We start from the raw sequence: 20,198 nt of genomic DNA on the forward strand, positions 1-20,198 counted from the left end.
GTGTAAATACACCAAATTTCTACTATAATAAAATGTATGAGAAGCAATTCTCCAACAAAGATATGATGTACACTTCAGAACAGCAATTCTACTATGAATCTATCTTTAATCACATCATTAAAAAAAAAAAAAAAAATGAAACAAGTATAAAAGCATCAGAAATGCCTTTACCATCTCCCAAGGCTTCACTGTTCTTGTGAAGAACAAGAAGTATCATTTTCCCAGACTTACCCTTACTTTTCTGTCCAGAAATTTTGCCTAGGAAGATGTTGAGGCTCAGATTTTTCCCTCGTCTCCATACATCTGTTATTATTTAAAGTTCTGGTAGTGCTATGAGCCACTGAAGGTTTTATAACATCAAAATATTCCTACTATTACCAACCAGAATCTACATGTCTATCAGCATGGCTGAAATTTCTCTTGATCTGTTGATCAGATCTGTTGCTCTACACATACTCAGTATACCCATTAATATCAAAAGGGTTGGATATACTCAGCATGACCAGAACAACTGAGAAACATAACTCTGTGCTGAAGGCACAGTGGATTTCTTGGATTCTTAGAACATCTGCCATATTGTGTATGCATTGTTCATATTCCATCCAAGACAGTACTAAAATTTACAATTGAAAAAATTAGGAAATCCCTAAAACAAACAAAACAACAAAACATACCTACTTTGACAAGCCAGTTCACAATGTAAACTGTATCACTATGTACTGTAAGTGAGCAGTAAAAATCTAATATTACACTTTTCCCTCCCTTATCTGACTTACCTGATACATAGCTGGATAGATGGATAGCGCCTCTCAGACAGTTAAGTAGCATTCTATACCTGAGAATTCCATCTGAAGATCCACATCAGTTATGCTATTTAATATTTAGGCAACTCCATCAACATTGCCAGAATTTATAAAAAAAGTGTAAGCCCTAAATGCATGTATAGCAAAGTTAGTGACTCTCTATCATCTGTTTCCTGTATTCACTTCACTGAAAGCAAAGCTACAACTGTTTACCTCTGCATGGTACTCAATCTTCTCCTTCCTTAACACACTCGGGCTTGGAATGAGAAGTCCATAACCTCTTATGAAGGAGCCCAACCTTCCCCGAGTTTTCACTCCCCACACCTACCCTCTAATTGAATGCAGATACTCCATCCCTTTCCAATCACAGGTCAACATTCATTTGGCAACACACATCGAACTTCCTACACGGGATTTACAACTACAAACTAAGCAAGGGACTTCTAGCTTCCAACAGTGATATAAAAATGATTACAATGATTTTTAATGTTCATAAGTTGCTCTATAAAGGGAAAAACTTAAAGCTAGACTAATTCAGAACTGTCTTAAAGGGTTCAGTTCAAACCAAAGCAGACAAAATGCTTCCAAGTACCTGTCACCACAACTTTCATTACAAGGCATCAGAATCCCGTGTTGTAGAAGAGAGAAGGTTATGGTGATATTTAAAACATTGTTTTCTTATTGTAATAACATTCAGATACTAAATAAACAGATATACTTCATTTAAGTTAGGCTACTATCATGAACAGCTTCTAAAATTGACTTAAGTGCCTTTGCTTCCTTAACTACATCGCCTCCTGGTTTATTAAAATCACCTTTCACAGGTGTATATATGTATGTTATAGATGTCTAGCAAAGTCTGTTCAGCTTTCATCATTCAGCCTCAATAAAATGCAGCACCCTATTTCCCACTGTCACTTGGCTGAGATCTAATTGCAACAGGTAGGTGGAAAGGATGAGGGGAGTTGCATTACAGACCGAGGGGCTGGTTCTAGACGTCTGAATACAAAAAGGCATAAGGAACAGCTTTCTCAAATGGTCAAGTGCTAAGAAGAAACCTCCCACTAGATGGCTCACAGGTTCCTTGCCATAGGAAAAAATACCTGATCCAGGAACCACAGAAATAAAAATCGGTAATGAAAAATAAAACTCAGGATTTGCCATGACTGCAGTCTTCTGCAGCCATGGACACTGAAAAAAAAAAAACACATTACAGTGGAGTTCACACAGCTGACAGTCTTAATCCCTACCTAGTCCTTGAACTTGTCTTGACTTATAAAAAAAAAAAGAAAAAAAAAAAAAAAGAGCAATGACATACAACCCAAGGAATACTTGATGTCTAAGGTTTTTGGTCCAATTGCTACACAAAATACATACTAGCAAGACTTTGTTTTCAGCACATTATTTCCTTCACCATTTTTTCCTCCCCAGAAGCTGTATTTTATATGAAAAGGCAGAATTAAAGGAAGTAGAAAAAGGCAGCATTCAAGACCTTCGTCTAGCATTTTGTGCATACATATGCATGTATTCAAAAGGTCAATGTTATCTGCTTGATTCAAAAAAAAGTATGCATGCTTACCCTATGCACATATCCTGATTCAAAAACATTTTCAAATAGTATCAGTAATGCATGCTTATTTAAATTTGGCCCATGTTATATTTTATTCGTATACAATTGATCTTCATCTCTTTAAACTGCACTTGGAAAAGCACACCATCATCAGTAACGTGGAAACGGAATTCTTGTGAATGCAGGGTGCTTTATGTGCAAGTCGGGCTTTTGTATTTTTCTTATAGACTTTTTTTTCTGGCACCAAAAAAATGGAAGAGCAGTATGCCATTAAAAAACAAAGGCATGCAAACTCCCCCACCCCCACACTTTTTTTACCATGCTATCCAAACAATGCATCCAATGTAGATGACTTTATTATTTGACTACAAGAATATTGAAATAATATGCACTGTTCTTAATTAATGTGCTTCGTTGCTATTGCTACATGACTCTCCAGTGCATATATGAAATGTTAAAAGCTACTAGTAATTTTATTACAATCATTACCAATGTGTAAGCACACGACCCTAATATTCACAATGAATACTTTTTGCATTATTTACCATTTCTATGAAAATACAAAACACCTAAGAAGTTACACTTTTTTTTTATCATGTCACCGCTGCATATCATGACTATGAAAATTACTATTATGAAGTACACATCCCATTTACATGTAAAATAGATAAAATACTTCCTCCATTAAGAAACTCATTAGGAAATTAAATTATGGAAAACTTTTTCAAATTGTGTGTTTTGTGGGTCATCAGATAACTTTTCAATTTTGTCATTCAAAGACCTACTATTCTTAAAACGGTGTGTTGTAATTAGTATGTCATTCACAGAAATAGCTTCTCAGACTACCAACACTCTGCTAGGTGATGATCTTGTACTGCAGGAGCAGAACTTTAATTCTCAAATATGGTCTGTGTAAATATCTTGTTGACCTTCCATACTGAAGGACAAATGAATCTTGCCGATTTAAAGAGGAAATCGATTCACCCCCCCCAAAAAAAAAATAAAAATAAAAAAATAAAAAAAGGTCAAAACTGTTTTTCAGCCTTTTAAATTAACTCAAGATTAAGTATTTTAGAATATGTAACTGTATTTATACCAGGTAGATACTGAGAGTAAATAAAAATTCAAGTAGATTGAAGGTCTAAATTTTGTAATATATTGATATTTTTATTCTTTGTTGGTAAAATTACTGTAATGTTCCTTAGATGCAGTTTTACAAGCTTCCGAGTTTCCCTAACTTAATTGAGCTACTTAAAGTATCTTTAATACGTATAGTCTTATTAAAAGAATCGTAAAACATTCTAAGAATGTATTCCTCAAAAGCCTACTTATAATAATTTGTACCAAGAATCCATATATGAGAAGACAGTATATGCACATGGAAGACAAAGACTTTATGTCATCATCATATTCATGTGATTTAAAGAATTAATTGTTCAAGGAGGCTTGTCCTACAAAGGTATATTAGTATTAAAGTTTCAAGAGCATTTAATCACTGTTAAAATTCTTGCTGAAAGGATTTCTCTGAGATGTTTTACTGAAGTAAATTCAGTTTCAGTGGAATCTAAATTCCTCCCCATCATTCAACACATTCATAAAGTCAAAGAAGAGTATTTAAATTTCATTTCATCAAAAACTCAGATAAATGTCATGCAAACTAATTTCTATGATGACACCTAAATCAATGTGTTGTTCTTTGAAGTGTTGGTCACAGGGAAAATCTCCTGTCTGCTCCAGCAAGAGCTAACTTCACCTCACTACGCCTACAGGGACAGCCATAATACCGCAGCATAATACACTGCAGTATCTACTACTACGGCTTTCTTACATCACTGTATTACAATTGCAAATTTTAAGTAGGATCTTGATTAGAGTGGGGGAAACTGGATTACATAAAGGAAACAGTATGTAGTTTAAACTGCAGAAACATCAAAAAGCATCAGATTTTCCAGCCTCGCAAGTGAAAGCAGTTGGAGAAAGGAAAGCAACTGCTGTGTGGTGGGAAGACAAAGAAAGACAAAGATAAATCTAGGTATAGAAACACAATCTAAATGCATAATTAATATTTTTTTAATATAATGGAAGAATAATAAGTCATGCAAATGAGGGTACAGAAATAATCAAAATAAGATAGATGCAAAACAAAGAAACTTATTGCACCTATATGGGGGTGGTGGCAGTGGAAATAAGCTAAATCCCAAAACACAGAAGCACTTTCTTAAGAAATAGCAGATTTTGTAGTAAACTGCAGATGCCATTATGGAAGTCTAGAATCAAATATATTGTACTTATCAAGAATGAAAAACCATTTAAAGCAACTACAGTTCTTTCAGTTTGAAGTACAGCATGGCGTGCACAGTTTCAGATCACATTTCATAATGAAAACATTTGAAGATAGAAAAAACCTGTATCTGTAAGAAAAGAAATTGGGTTGATCAAAATGTATCAAGCCAGATAATGAGAAATTATTTGTTACATATGAGAAATGAAAAATGCTGAGCACTTGGTTGACAGAAATTAAATTAAACTTTCCAGTTCGAAAGCATGGTCAAGCACTTTGGGACCAATAAGAAAATCTGCAATAAAATGAAAGCCTTTAAGTTGTGTAAAAACAACACAAAAAGGAAAGTAAATAAATCAGCATGTATTAGTAAAATGATGACCAGCAAACAGTTTGATACAAGTGGGAGAAAGTCATTTCCAGAAGAGACAGGGAAATATTAGTGTCTTTGTGCAAAGCATTGAGATTTCAGCTGGCATACAATGTACAGTTCTGTTCACCCACATTCAGGAGCAATTAGTTTGAACTAGAACATATACACACAGAAGAGCTATGAGATGAACAGGGACCCAAATATCTGGCTTGCTAATTAAGAGTTGTTTTAGTTGACAGAACTGAAAGCTGAGAGGAAAAAAAACACACACACAAAGAAAACAAACAAACAAAAAAAGAACAGCAAAAACCACATACTTGCTCTGTATTAATGCATCAGGAAACTAAACACTAGGAAGAAAACTATTAAAAAGCATATATAATTAAATATATTTAATTATTAATGTACTATAACACAACAGGATATAAAACCACTCACATTAGAAAATAAAAGAATGTTTCTAACCATCACAGGAGTATTATTATGGAATTATCTGCCCTTAGGAGTAGCACAAGTGAAACAAACTTTAATACTTATTTTAATGAGTATATCAAGTTATAAAATAAATTACACACCACTGGAGAATCTTCAAACTGTACTGCTGTAAATTCACTGTATCCAGCACAAAATTATCTAGTGCAGAGCACAGCCTGGTTAGAACATCTAAAAAAACTTGATGAAAACTTGAAAGAGAAGATCAAGGAGTAATACATTTCCTTCATCAGACACAATTTGTTCTTACCAACAGGAAAGGAAAATTCTACTAGACAAGAATGCATTTTTGTTGTAATCAGTATTATGAAATAATAATTTGAAAATAAGCTGAACAATATACCAAACAAAGTTTCTGAAGCACTACAGTATTTTGGTCAACAGGCCTGCTGAGCTGTCTTCAAAACATCGGGATTTTGGGTAATGTGGACAAAGAAACAATTTTTCCTAGATAATAATGAAGTAAGATGCCTGGAGGAAAAAAAAAAAAAAAAAAAGGAAGTATTGAAGTATTCATTACTTCATTCTTTGTTTTCAAGTGAATTTCTAGAATGGCCTAAATCAATTTTTTTGTGCATTGCACAGATTTAAGGACTCTGAAAACCAAGAAAATGTAACTGAAAATGAACCACTTGAACTCTCTAGACTGTAGAAGAAAAGTATAACCACTTTTTCACTAATATGCTTTTGGTTGTAAATGAGTGTCTGTCCATCATCTCAGTACTTCAGTGAAGGGCCTTTTTCTTCTGTCAAACCAATAAAAAACAAAGCTATATTCTCTAATTGTATCTCCTTCAAGGATTCATGAAATGTCAGTTCTATAGTCTCTGCCTTTTCATGTAGAGATTACAGTTGATGACAGAAGTCATGTATGATTTCATAACTGAGAGTCTTTAGTCTCCATCACCTCTTGAATGCTTCAATGGAGCTAGTAAAAATTTAACAGTGAAATACGTTCTGTGTAATTCTTCTGTATCTCAAACAAATAAAAAAGGAAGCTGAAGTATGATTCATAATTGTTAACCTCTACTTTCATTCCAAAAAAAAAAAGTCTTTATTCTTTTCTCCCTGATTTTAGAGTTTTCTTGTGTATTTTTAGAAGCTTGAATAATATCTTGAGTCTAATAATATCTAATCAGAGTCTTGAATAATATCTTGAGTCTAAAGACAGATTGAGGTTCACAGATAGACTGCCATATGTTTTTCGTATTTTTTCTAAACTTTTTTGTATCACGATTATCAACTTCAAAAGTTAAAGAACTATTTCAAAGTACTCATAAATCTAGAGGCACTAGACTGTGTTGAAAATCTTCAGAAATGACAAGAATACTAATCTCCAGGCCAATTTTCTTTGCCTCCCAAAAGACAACACTTTTTCACAAGAAATGACTCAGGGGAAGAATGTCAGCTCTTTTAATGTTTGTTGCTGGCTTTTCACTACGAAAAGGACTTCTTTATAAGACAGTATGGATTATTATACTTCCATCATTTTTTTCCATGACTAACTTTTCATTCCAGAGCTCCTGCCTCCTGCTTGCTCTGCTCAGTGAAAGCTAAGTAACGTTTTTTTTTCTAATTGAGGAATTCTGCTTGCCTTTCATTTGACAGAAGAACAATTCTTAAGGGCTACCAAAACAGAACAAAAAAGATTGGTCTGTCCATCTCACACTGTTGAACATACATACATCTAACAAGTTTTAAAATAAAAACTAGTGTAGACAGAGAGAAAGTAAATTAGTCTCCTTATTGCTCTGCACATCACTTTTTCTTTTTGAGATGCCTTCTGACCTCACGGACTAGTTGCAATTCATCCTTTAAAGTGATAAGAAGGTAGAATGACTGATTTTATTTTTCTACCAATTTTATATGTATTTTTGGTGAACAATGGGCAAGCAGCAAAAAGATTACTGAAGTTGGAAAGGAATTAGCTTTGTCCCATTTTTGTTTCATTTTGGTATTCATTTTCAATAAGCTTCCAAGCACACAGAAATCATGGAAATGGTCTGCTGAATGTTAAGCTTGCGTACTTACACAGCTGTACTTTGTTTCTTTCTTCCAGTGCTGTAGTCCATAAAAATTCAGCACAGAACACTTAGGAAGTTAATACATACACACATTGCTTTAAAATTAATTTCTGCAGTGTTAGGTGTGCAGCAGTCTGTCTTCTTGGGTTAGTGACTTTTTTCCCCTCTCAAAGTTCAGTCATGTATCTTGGCTAATACAGACATGAACTGCATTTACAGTAGCTGCTCAGAAATCACTGAAGGTCAAAGTACTTTGTGATTGTAGATAATGTCAATAGTACATACCGGAGAGATGAAATTCCACTGACCCACCATTTTGCGCTCCATCAAGTAGTATCTTCTGTCTGACAACTGTAGAGATGATGCACGTGTACATGACCAACTGAAATGATACTTGGATCTTTCAAGCTGTGCTTTGCAGTCCTGTTCATGTTGTCACCATTACAATCCACCTCTGATTTGAGAAAAACATGTACTTCTGGAAAAGCACAGCCACACACAATTTCTTCAATGTTTTGCCCGTTACTTCAGGCTGTAAACCCAGGAGAAAATGCAACCACAATGAACTACAGATCTTTATTTAGGTTTTTAGTTGCACTAAGAACTCTAAAAGCACTATTTGTAAGACAGAGCCACTAGTAAATAGCAGAAGTGACAAATATCCCAGCTCAGTAAAAGAACTCTGAAGACTTGGATTGTACTTGCAATCCTGCGGAAAACTACGTGTTCTAGCATTTACATATATAGAGAGAGTTAAGAGACCTAACTGATCTCTAACTGATCTGCCATTGAAGAAAATTTGTGCCTATAACATTATTATTTTGAAGTAATACTTTCCTGCTGAATTTTACTGTCATTACCACCAACCTCCACACATCCTTTTTTTTTTTTTTTTTTTTTTTTTTTCCTTTTAATACTCTTAAAACCATTATTTCTGCGTGGTATTTTCTACGCAGGATGTACCAAGCTTATGCTTCTTGCCTTAAAGCAGCAGCAGGAATACTGGACTACAATTCCTGTTCATCCCTTTTTCTCAGTTATGATTATTGATTCAGCGCCAACTGAAGCTCTGCTGTTGGCAGGAGTATCTCCAACTAGTGTATGGTCATTACCTGTAAAGTTAGGCAGTATGTACCTCAAAAAGCATAAAGTGCCAAGGCAGTATGTCTTTGGTCATGAGTGCCAAGGTTATTATCTCTGAGTCAAGTGATATGAACTAGCTTATATGCATACTACCATACTGTCTGTAGGATGTGGTGACCCACTATTTCCTCCACCTGGGTTTTTCTAACCTACATCTGGATTACTCTGTTTACCCCACATTGTAGCCACTGGTGTCAGACATGTCCACTGCAGACATGAACCAACATGTATCTAATATAGGTGACTAGAATCCTGACACAAACAAGCTAATGTGACAACCCTGACTTTCCCAGGCTAATGTAACATCTCAACAAGTTCATGTTATTTAAGCATTCACAGAAGCTGAACAAAGATTTGAACTCAACTCTTTCACTTACATCATATACATATATTCAGCTATTCAAAACAGGAGTTTTCAGCTAAGTTTAAACATTTAACTTATTGCCAAGAACTCTTGTTTGGAAAATAAGAAACAAATATATCCTTACGGTGATTCATTCCACCTTAAAAACAGCATTTAATACAAATGAAGTCCTTTACTCTTTAGAAATACCTTCGTCATAGAGAAGAACAGAAAAATACCATAGTCTAGAACAATAACTTCCACAAAATCAGAATTGGATGAGATAAACTCATTTTCTCTTTCTCTCTGAAGGAAGAAGTCATGACGGAGGAATATGGAAGAACAATCACTAAATGCCCTCAACATATTTTTAAAGGAGACAGAATATTGTTTGGATTCATCTAACATCAAATACTTCTCCAACAAATCACTGATGATTCATTCAGAAAATAAAAATGCTTGCCAATGAAACTCTGAAAGTCAGAACAACAAATGTATTCATAGATATTGTAATCATTCTGTGGATATTCCAGGAAAAAAAAAAAAAAAAAAGTTCAAGACAATGAATTTATTGAAGTAAATTGTTGACTGAATAATTTACTCGGCTCTAGCAATGGCACATTCACTTCTTGGTTGCTGCAATACTCTGAAAAAAAATCCTGTTGACATGAAGTGTTCCACAGGTAAAACCATTAACTGTTTTATAGATAGATGATATTTCCCTTGTATGATAGGTAAGCAGATATAATTTGACTGTTTGTCTGGATATTTTAAATGAAATTGTGGTAAAATGTACACTCAGTAATATGCAAAGGAAGCAAGGTATTGTAAGAAGTGAATTTAGAAACTAGTTTATGAATGTTATTACCTTTTCAGTCTCAAACTATATGGTATGAGTCTTATCTTTTTCTTATTCTTATCTTTTCAAGTCTTATCACAGTTTAAAAAAAAAAAAAAAAAAAAGCCGTCTCATTTAAAATCTTAGAAGTCGGCAATTATTTCTTCTTTTCTTTTAGTAGCTGCTGAATTTCACCTAATACACCTGACAACAGGTAGCATATAGCAGGCTACTGCTATACAGTAACAGCTCTTCCTCTCTCATTTCTGGCATACTTCACTACTCATCTAACCCACCGGCTGCAATGCATATATGCACACTGCCTTAGCTGCTCACAAAATTGAGCTGAGGTGCTGTACTGCTTCACATCCATGGGTACTGGATTCTGTCCAATCTTCTTCATCAGAAACTGAAAATCTCCGAGGAGAGTCAAAGTGAATTAAAATAAACAACTCCTGTGTCGTAAGCGTCTCTGCGTAGTTCATGTAACCTCCTTTATATTTGAGTTCACTTTAATTTAAAGTCAACATGTTTATATAGTTACATGTTGTTCAAGCTGCAAGTATTTGTCACAATTTTGGGTGCACAAAAACCGAAGTCAAACGCATAACCTTCAGAAAACTGAGCAAGCAATTTTAAAGAATGTTTTCTTCTCCTTTCAGTATTTAAGTTGTTCTTGTTAAGCAAATCATTAAAACAGGTAATTAATTCACATTAAGAAAACTATAACATTCAAAGGTATCAATGGTTAAATGCTTTTATAAAGTAATAGCTTAATTACTAACCATTATAACTATTTTCCTCATCAGCTCACATATTTCAGTGGGACTCCAGTATGACAGAGATACCCTGATACAGAAAAAAACAACAACAAAAACAAACAACGAAAAAAACACTATGGCCTCATGTTCGCATAAAGTAACTCTTGTGCCTGTATTTACTGACTGAAAATTCTTCACGCTAGAAATCAGGCATGGATGTTTGTTTGTTCTCCAAAATGACACTGTAGTTCACAATAAAGATTAAACTTACTAAACAGCAAACCCTGATGAGGAAAGCATAATAAGGCAGTGCTAAGTACACTGAAACTCTCTTTTCTTTGTATTCCTACTTTCTCATCAATAATAGTGCTAGCAAGATGTCACCTCTTCAGCTCTATTCTTAAAAGACGACAATAACAACCAATCTTCTTTCTCCCTGCCCTTCTATATATATCACCATGTGCACCATCTCCTGGCCAACCTATTGGTCCCACTGGCTGATAAAGAACAGGAAAGTGGTTTGATGCTAGCAAGCATCAAATAAAAGGTGATACCTTTTTAATGTTTTCTTGTGGTATCACAAAAGAATCAGAAGCATTTTCTCCTGCTCTCAGCAGGAGATCACATGAAAAGCAGATCACATGGTTGAAGAGCCAGAAAGTTTTCCTTGAATACAAAGTACCAGACCATTTATCTTCCTCATCTTGATTCTGTCTTTCTTCTTCCCAAATCTACCTTTACCAAAACAGCTCAGTTGTCTGGCATTTCATGTGCTTCTTCAAGACCTCTCAAGTTTTGAATGTGCTGTTTACTTTAGCATTAAACTACATAATTAATGAACTCCTCTACTTATCCAGTTGCCCAAATGGAAGGATCTCATGTTCACTTGTGTGAATTACTATCACAAAACATGTTTAAGTAACAAGGCAAATTCTATTTACTGTTCTTACAGTATACAATAATCCCTACTTTTATGCTGAGAAATGAAGGGTCTATTAGTGATGATTTAGATACAATACACATTCCACCAATCGAAAACAAACTTGAAAACAATATCAACTCTTGAAGAGAAAGCAGACTAACTCTAGAAACAGAGCGAACAACCATTTAATTCATGACAGATAGTCCATTTAGCTTGGTGCTACAAAAATACTCATTTCCAGCTGTTCAAATAATTTGAGTTCTAATTTCAGGTCACATCCACTCCAATCCATTTACCACGGAGAAATACTATAAGTGAAATTTTAGTCTTGTTTGTGCTAGAGACTGCTTTCACATCGCCTTTAGCGGACAGAGTTTCATTCTTGAAACCTGAGTTTTAGGTCTCCTAGAAAGAATTTATGACAACTGTTATTTCTTGAAAAATAACTATGTAAGCTTATGTCAATTAGAGCAAACAGTAGATAGAACCATTGGGCTAAGCAGTGGCATTACACATAGTGCATCAACTTGTTTGTGATAGAAATTGCTGAGAATGAATTTCTAGAGGTCATTATAACCTTGTTTATGCAGAGCAAAAGCTAACTGAACAAAAGGTGAAGAACATGCCCTCACAAAGCCTTCACTTATTTTTACAAAAGTAAGTTTTTTATGCTCAGGTAACCACTGGAAACACTATTTGTGTTAAAGTGTAATTATGAAGATGCACGAGTTTAAACCTTCTAATTCTTCTAAGTAACCACCACAGATAGCATCTCAACCAACATTAACAAATTAGTAGCACAAAAGCTACGTACCACTCTATACACATTTTTCTTTAAAACAAAAACAATAAAAAGCCTGAAACTCTCTGAAGAGAAACTAATCAAAAGAATTGATCTACCATTAGTTCACATTCAGTCCCCAGTATAGCCACAATCTAAAAACTTTATACTCTCAAAAACAGAAAAACATTTGTATACTTCTCAACACTTAGCACCAAAACCCAAACTTCATTTTTACTAGCTTACACACCTGACATTAGTTTCAGTTTAGAACAGCAGAAATGCAATCAGCACCAGGTCTTCTTACAGGACTCACTAAAATCAGAAAAAAAAAGCTTTTCCACAGTTGAAACAAGTATAGTTTCTATTTAGTATGTTACCAGTTAAGTAAGTGTCACAAAACCTAGTGAAAGCCACAATCCAACAGTTACTACTCTATACAGTACACAAGAAAAAAAAAGTGAGAAACTATTTCACTTTGCTTCCATGGAAAACTCTATTTGAAATGTAAATATAGTATTTCCAACTATTTTAAAATACATTTTGTTTAAGCCTAACACTCTTACCATCCACAGAAAAACAAATAATAATAATAATAATAAATAAATAAAAAAAAACACGTTTTTTTGGTACTTGGAGCACTTCAGACCCACTTCCATCTTAGAGTGCACAGACACTGCAAAACAGACACAGCGCTTTTCTCAGCAGCCTTAAGTGTATCACTCCTTTGCTCTGATGGATTTCACCATGGTAGCTGGTATCTTAAGGGCAGCTTGAAACTCACACATCGGCAGTCTTACACATTTTAAAAACTGAAACACACTGAAGTAGAAAGTAAGGACTGACAGACTTCCAAAGACATCACTGTAATGCAAATACAATAACTGTTTTCAAAAGCAGGCATGGATTTACCACAGCTGCCAACAGGATTGTAACCCACTCCCCATCGTAAGTTTGAAAAATCATGTGAAATACTAAAGCATGACTGTGCACCTTCCCATGTTCCTATATACTGCACAACTATCTAAAATATAACACAACTATCAGTCTTGTTTAAAATTGTTAACTACTGTTTTACAGATTAGATGAATGTCAACTCCCTTCTATGATCAGATCTTGTTTTTTTCTTTAGAGTGGAATATTTTTTAGGTAATTCCTTGCCATCACTTTTACTTTGCATTGTTTATAACATGGCTCTTGTATTTATATATAGATAATAAAATGTTATTGTAATGTGTAAACTAAAACACTTGTATCTGCAAGTTAGGCTGTACATACCACATTTTTATAGCAACCTTTTAATAAAGCCCAGGGAGAAAACATTTAAAATTGAGAAGTCCTAGTTACAACAAAACAGAAATCTAAAAAGTAGAAATTCTTACCCTAAAAAACTCTTTAGTGGAGCCAGAATCTAATGTTCCATAAGCAATTTCTGTTTGCTTGGAAAGATCCTCTGCACTTTCAATGGGTGACACCATCCTCTCAACCGTCAGGAAGGCAGCTAAGTTAGCCGTGTAGGATGAGATTATGATGAGGGTAAAGAACCACCACACACCTCCAACAATGCGCCCAGACAGGGATCTAATAACAAGTATGAAATGGATTTGTAAAGTGAAATGAAAGTCCTAAAAAGGAACACATGTTATCAGTTTTATGCAAATGATGCATTATACTACAGGGAGACATTTCAAGCTATCTTGTAGTGCAGCTCTGCATACTAATCAGATGGGAAATCAATGCATACTCCATCCGCTACATCTCCTGGATTTTTGCCGAAATCAGAACTCCAGCATTTACTTGAGGGAGAATTTAGTGATCCAGTTCTTCAATGTCCTCAACACTCTGAAATTAAACTGTTCATCTCAATGTGCTATATTTTGCTATATTATATTATATTATGCTATATATAACACATAAGCTTGTTATTCTCTCTGATGTGAATTTGTGTGACACGAAGAGAATAATACAAAAACAGTGAAACAGAGCTTTCAGATAAATCAGTATGTACTTTAAAATTTAGTCTTTTTAGCTTGCTTGTTTTCATAAGACATTCAGACAAAGGTTGATTTTCACAAAGCAATGTCTTACGCTGCTGTGGACAATCTATACTGAGAAATAAATAGCATTATTTGCAATAAAAACTGGCCCAGGGAATATCCATAAACTAAAAAGTGCACACAACTTTTGAAATATACAAGCATTTAACAAACTGACAACTGGACATGAAACAAGCAAACTGATAATAAAGAAAAATGGTAAAGAAAGTATATTTTTATATAATATGACGTTTCTAACTGCAGCAGGTGGGCTCTTATGGATCTTTGTTTTGCATCTCCTGCTCAAGAAGAAAGAAGAGAAGAGAACTCAAGAAAATATATAAAACAGTGTATAACTAGAGAAATTCACTGATTGTCAATTCTGGAAAGCTGATAGAATTATTGATACTGCCATCATTGTCAAACTTACCATTTTTGAATGATCTTTAAAAGTTTAAAATTACTCACTACTTTGTTTCCAAACAAGACATTATAGGAAGGAGTACATAATCTTTGGAGATGTACTTAATTATTTGGCAGAAATGCACATGTAGTTAAAAGTCTAGCATTGCAGTAGCTTACGTATGTACTGATGTGTCTCCTCTACCTATTAAGTAAACAAATCACAAATCATTTACCCAGCTTACAGTATTGTGAATGAGATGTCAAACTTCTGATACTATACATAGAGAAAGATATATAGTATAGGCGTAATTATCTATATGCATTTCAAAAATATGCTTTAATATTAAACACAGTAGTCATGTAAAGCTGATTTATTAAACTGGGAACAAAAGTAAATGGAACCAATTCTGGACAAGTCATTTTCACTAACTGTCATTGTAAAAGATCTCTGTGGTAATTCAGACATGAAAAGATTTATTCCATGTCACTATAGACTCACTAAGTCACTCCACTACATGAAAATCAAGTTAGATATGGGTCCAGAATATGTTATTAAAAAGGGCTACAGAAAAGACATTATTTCAAGTGCTTTCTAAATGGTAATGTGTTCTGTAAACATGCTTTCTGTCACCTTTGAAGAAAAATATTCTTATTCTGACATGGAGGTAAAATATAATTCTACAATTCAAAGACTGAATTATATGATAAATACACATTTGCAAGGTAAAATCTATGACTGTGCATTTAATACCTGATATTCTTATGGTACTTTTTATTGTACTGATGATATCTTCTATAAATGATATTTCATCATCTTCAAAAACACATGATCTGTAATCAAACAAAACTGCTACTGACCTTGTAAAGCAAGAATAAGCTCAATACCAATTTAGACATTATGTTCCCACATAACGTTTTGTAAGTAATTTTTTTTGTGGTGCCCTTTATATTCAGAATTTTCTGATAAGGTCTGTCCCAGTTAAATAAACCGTTTCTTTTTTTGTGTGTATTTTGAAAAAAATACAAAGTTGTATAATTATACGCTAGCATGAACCCATACTCGTATAAGTACCTCATACATCAGATCATTAAATACCAAGCCAATTTTTTGTGCATAATTACCTTGATTTGTTCACCATGTTTTGCACTTAGAAAGGTATTATATATTACTACTGAGAGCACAATCCCATATAAAAAATATCAGGAAAACTTTGCTGTATATTACCATTGTCTCCTCTCTGCTACCCATAATGGCAATGTTGGGATTTTTTTTTTTTTTTTTTTTTTTTTGCAGACCAGCTTCCAGATGGTCCTATCTTACTCAGCACCACTTCTGCTGATCCAAACACTTCCCTGTCCAGGGAAATGATTGTCCCCCGGTACTCAGCTCTGGTGAGGCCGCACCTCGAGTACTGTGTTCAGTTTTGGGCCCCTCACTACAAGAAGGACATGGAGGTGCTTGAGCGAGTCCAGAGAAGGGCTACGAAGCTGGTGAAGGGTCTGGAGAACAAGGCTTACGAGGAGCGGCTGAGGGAGCTGGGACTGTTTAGCCTGGAGAAAAGGAGGCTCAGGGGCGACCTTATTGCACTCTACAGGTACCTGAAAGGAGGCTGTAGCGAGGTGGGGGTTGGTCTATTCTCCCACGTGCCTGGTGACAGGACGAGGGGGAATGGGCTAAAGTTGCGCCAGGGGAGTTTTAGGTTGGATATTAGGAAGAACTTCTTTACTGAATGGGTTGTTAGTCACTGGAATAGGATGCCCAGGGAAGTGGTTGAGTCACCATCCCTGGAGGTCTTTAAAAGACGTTTAGATGTAGAGCTTAGGGATATGGTTTAGTGGAGGACTTGTTAGCGTTAGGTCAGAGGTTGGACTCAGTGATCTTGGAGGTCTCTTCCAACCTAGACTATTCTGTGATTCTATTTCAGAGTCAGGAAGCCCTAGCTACTTGGTAATTCTGCAATTCTTACAAGGCTAGTCACCCTTATTAGAGAAATGATAGAACTGCAAATATTTTGCTAAAGTTTGAAGAGATTCCTAACCTCATTTACTGAAATTAATTTGCAGGGAGTTCAGATTCCCTAGGGAGAGTTTTGGTGCAAGAACAAAAATAACTAAGGTGTTTGCAGCCCTTTTATATTTTCATAATAAACTGAGATAATATACAAACTAAATGCCTTCTTCAAAATGTGTTTGTAATGAAATAAAGTGCTGTTAAACACTACACTGACAATAAATATGCCACCTGAATCTCCAAAATAATTTCAGTTTCATGCACTTTTTATGATGGCCATTTACTATCGTTATTCTTGCAACACCATTTAAATGTTATCAAACAATGCACAACAACTGTCATGCTTTAATAGTCAGTAAAATGAAAAAAATATATATATTGTAATCAACTATGGCCTTGATTCAATAAAAATAATTTTGCAGCTAATACAGGACTTTGCAGACAACTAAACTTGTGAGGTATATATAATCAATACAAAAACCCAAAGGACTGAAATTAATACAGCTTCTCATGACTTGAAACAATTTGATCTCTCTTCACCATCTCATTTCTTGCATACAGTTCTTAATGTGTTATGTGCCAAATCTATAACATCTTTCACTATAACCGCAGCCATCTTTCACTGTGTAAGTTACATAGAATCACTGAATTTCTCTCACACAGAGTGTTCTGCTATGTCTGCAGCAGCACAACTTGAAAATCTGTCATTGCCTTTCAGCATGCAAGACCTGGATATAAGATGCTCCTTCCATCTGATTTATTTGCCACAAGACTCTCTGGAAATTGAACTATGTCCTGTCTTACTTTAGGACACTGAGAAGGAAGTTAACTTGCTTGGTATAGTTAGGAAGGTATTTGGATTTTATTTCCTTAAATCCAGTTGCCCTATTTCACTTCTTACTACAGTTCCTTCAAACAGCAAGTAGTTATTTATCTACCTACTTATCACTTTGCTGAATCAAGGCTAGAACCATTTGTGCACAAGGGAAATAGAATATTTAATGAGCTGCAAAGGAATTAGCTGAAGTGCTTCATAGCTGTCCCTAATAAGGTAGGTGAAAATCCATGAGGAATTAAGCATTTATAAACTGGAGCTTCAAATTCATTTTAGCAACTTCCTTTGTGACTTATATAAAACTAGGCCATAGAAAACTAGCAACGTTTTGCAACTATTCACAATAAGTTAGAGCCATCAAATGACTTCTATTTCAATTCAAGGCTCTCCTATAGAAAAAAACAGTGGATTAATAACTGTGTTATGATATGTAGCGAGTTTTAGGGGTAAAGTGATGTCTGTGTAGTTCATGGCTAGTATATTACCCTTTTTTCCCATTACAGTTGCTGTGAACCAAATGCAATGTCAACTGTAAAATGGGAATATGCAGCAAAAACACGGTACCCCTCCAAGACGGCATGGAATGATTTGAACCTTATGCATTTTACAGTCTCTACATGGTGTATACAACTTCACTTGGCAAATACATGATCGACATTAAGACAGTATCGATCAAATACATCATTACCTTTTGTCAGAGAGAACTGTCTTCATTTCAAGGACTTTTGTGATTTTGGTATGGAAGAAATAAACTATAGCAATGATTTCTTTCCGAGTGAAAATATATGCACCATGAACCTCCTCTGGCTGAGACCAAAAACGCACAAAGTTGAAATGGGCGAGTAACCAACCTTGGCGAAATATCGCATCCTTGCTGCATAAAGGCACCCAGGGAAAACCAGAGACTATTAAATATCCCAAATTCATTAGTTGATTCATTAGTTTGCGTTTCTCTTCCATCTTCAAATTCCTCAGTGTGCCACTCATATGGGCTAAATCTGCTGACCAGGAATAAAACTACACTGACCCCAATGTAGGCAAAAACAATGCACATCCAGATTTCATACGCTAATGGATCAAGAAATGAAAACACTCCTGGCTTGGACTTCTGAGGTTTCTTGATCATTATGGATATCCCCAGACTCATAAATGGCTTTGAGAAGTCAATCACCTCTTCTCTCACCAATGTTATAGTTAATGGAGCGATTGCAATATCGGCTTTCTGTAAAAGAAAAAAAGAAAAAAGAAAAAAACTAATAATAGATAATATAACGATCAGAGCAAAGAACAGTTTAGTTTGCATTGCATTACATAAATGCAAAATAGGACAGAAGACACAGTAGCAACATCCTTTTCATCAAAAATGTCCCATGGAGAATTTCAGAAATTTTTAGTTGAAACTCTTCTTACTGAAATACATATAAACACATGGTTGACATATTCCAAGCTTCTTTATTTACACATGCCCTTTTATAAATATATGGCATTTAAAAATGTTAGTAAAATCTGTTGCCTGGTCAGGAGGATGAACTATGCACTCATTTTCCTTCCAACTTCATTTGCGTATAAAATTTAATTCTATGCCTTACATTTAACATTTTTTAATACCAAGACAAGCTTTTGATCATAGGAATTACATATTTTTCTACTACTCTAGAGAGCAAACTAACCCAAATTCCATAACCCTCCATCAGTAATTTTTAATGGCTTTATTATAAAATATGTTCTTACCCCATAAACAAGTTCTCCAACCATCCCATTCCATATTTTCGTGTCTGCATCCCTGGCCCCATACTTGCCATCCCCAACAATTGTGAGCTTATATTTGAATCCACAATGCTTAGCAATTTCTGTAGCTAGGTCCACACAATAGCCCTCATATCGATCATTCCCTTCAAGCATTTCATGATTTTTCTTCATCATAACATATGGGGACTCCTGCACAGAAATATCTTGCTTTAGCTACTTTGTAAAGAGACAGATGCATTAGTTGTATATTTCACAGATTAATAAATGTCCTTTTATATATAATAAAAAGACAAAATAACATCTGAATCATACGTGCTACATATGATTATGTCAGCTGTTAATTATTAGTGTGACTTGTCCTGTAAAACATTTAGAAGTAACATTCTCCACAGTCATATACAAATAGCAATACTTACAGGCATAGTGATTCCCAGCGGTATGTTAATAATGGTCATGAATGTTAACAGGAGTTATGCATTCAGAGAAGAGAGAATAATTTCCAAAATCTGTTTCTTTCTCTCTTACAGTTTGGATGGAAGAAGGCAAAGACATTTAGTTGCTTTTGTTGTTGACTTAATACAAAATTTCTTCCTATTTCACAACTACATCCCTTCCTGGGAAAACACTTCAGGCTCTCCAGGCTACATCTTTATTGAATTATACACGAAAACAGTTAACTACAAATGCAGTGGAGTTCTATCATCAGCAAAACTATTTATGGCTCATACATCATATTAAAGGAATCTATCTCCCTCTTTGCTCAACTGTTACCCAACTGGTTCTTGCATCCAGTGACGTTTCTATGCTACTCTGCAACTTAACCAAACCAAT

At 34.8% G+C, this 20,198-nt stretch overlaps 1 protein-coding gene across 5 annotated transcripts in view; it reads right to left on the bottom strand.

Moving 5' to 3' along the window:
• The window catches only part of GRIA2 (glutamate ionotropic receptor AMPA type subunit 2), a 92,669-nt gene that overhangs the window by 7,617 nt on the left and 64,854 nt on the right, over positions 1 to 20,198 (bottom strand). For all 5 annotated transcript variants that reach the window (XR_004750837.1, XM_035326113.1, XM_035326111.1 and 2 more), the window contains exons 10-12: positions 19,350 to 19,556; positions 18,470 to 18,840; positions 13,714 to 13,912 (exon numbers count right to left, since the gene is read on the bottom strand). Coding sequence is in view for 4 of the 5 variants with exons in the window: in XM_035326113.1 (XP_035182004.1) it covers positions 13,714 to 13,912; positions 18,470 to 18,840; positions 19,350 to 19,556 (777 nt within the window). In the remaining variant the exon portion in view is untranslated. The remainder of the gene's footprint in view (positions 1 to 13,713; positions 13,913 to 18,469; positions 18,841 to 19,349; positions 19,557 to 20,198) is intronic.

The sequence above is a fragment of the Oxyura jamaicensis genome, chromosome 4, assembly GCF_011077185.1.
Source record: "Oxyura jamaicensis isolate SHBP4307 breed ruddy duck chromosome 4, BPBGC_Ojam_1.0, whole genome shotgun sequence".
NCBI classification, from domain to species: domain Eukaryota; kingdom Metazoa; phylum Chordata; class Aves; order Anseriformes; family Anatidae; genus Oxyura; species Oxyura jamaicensis.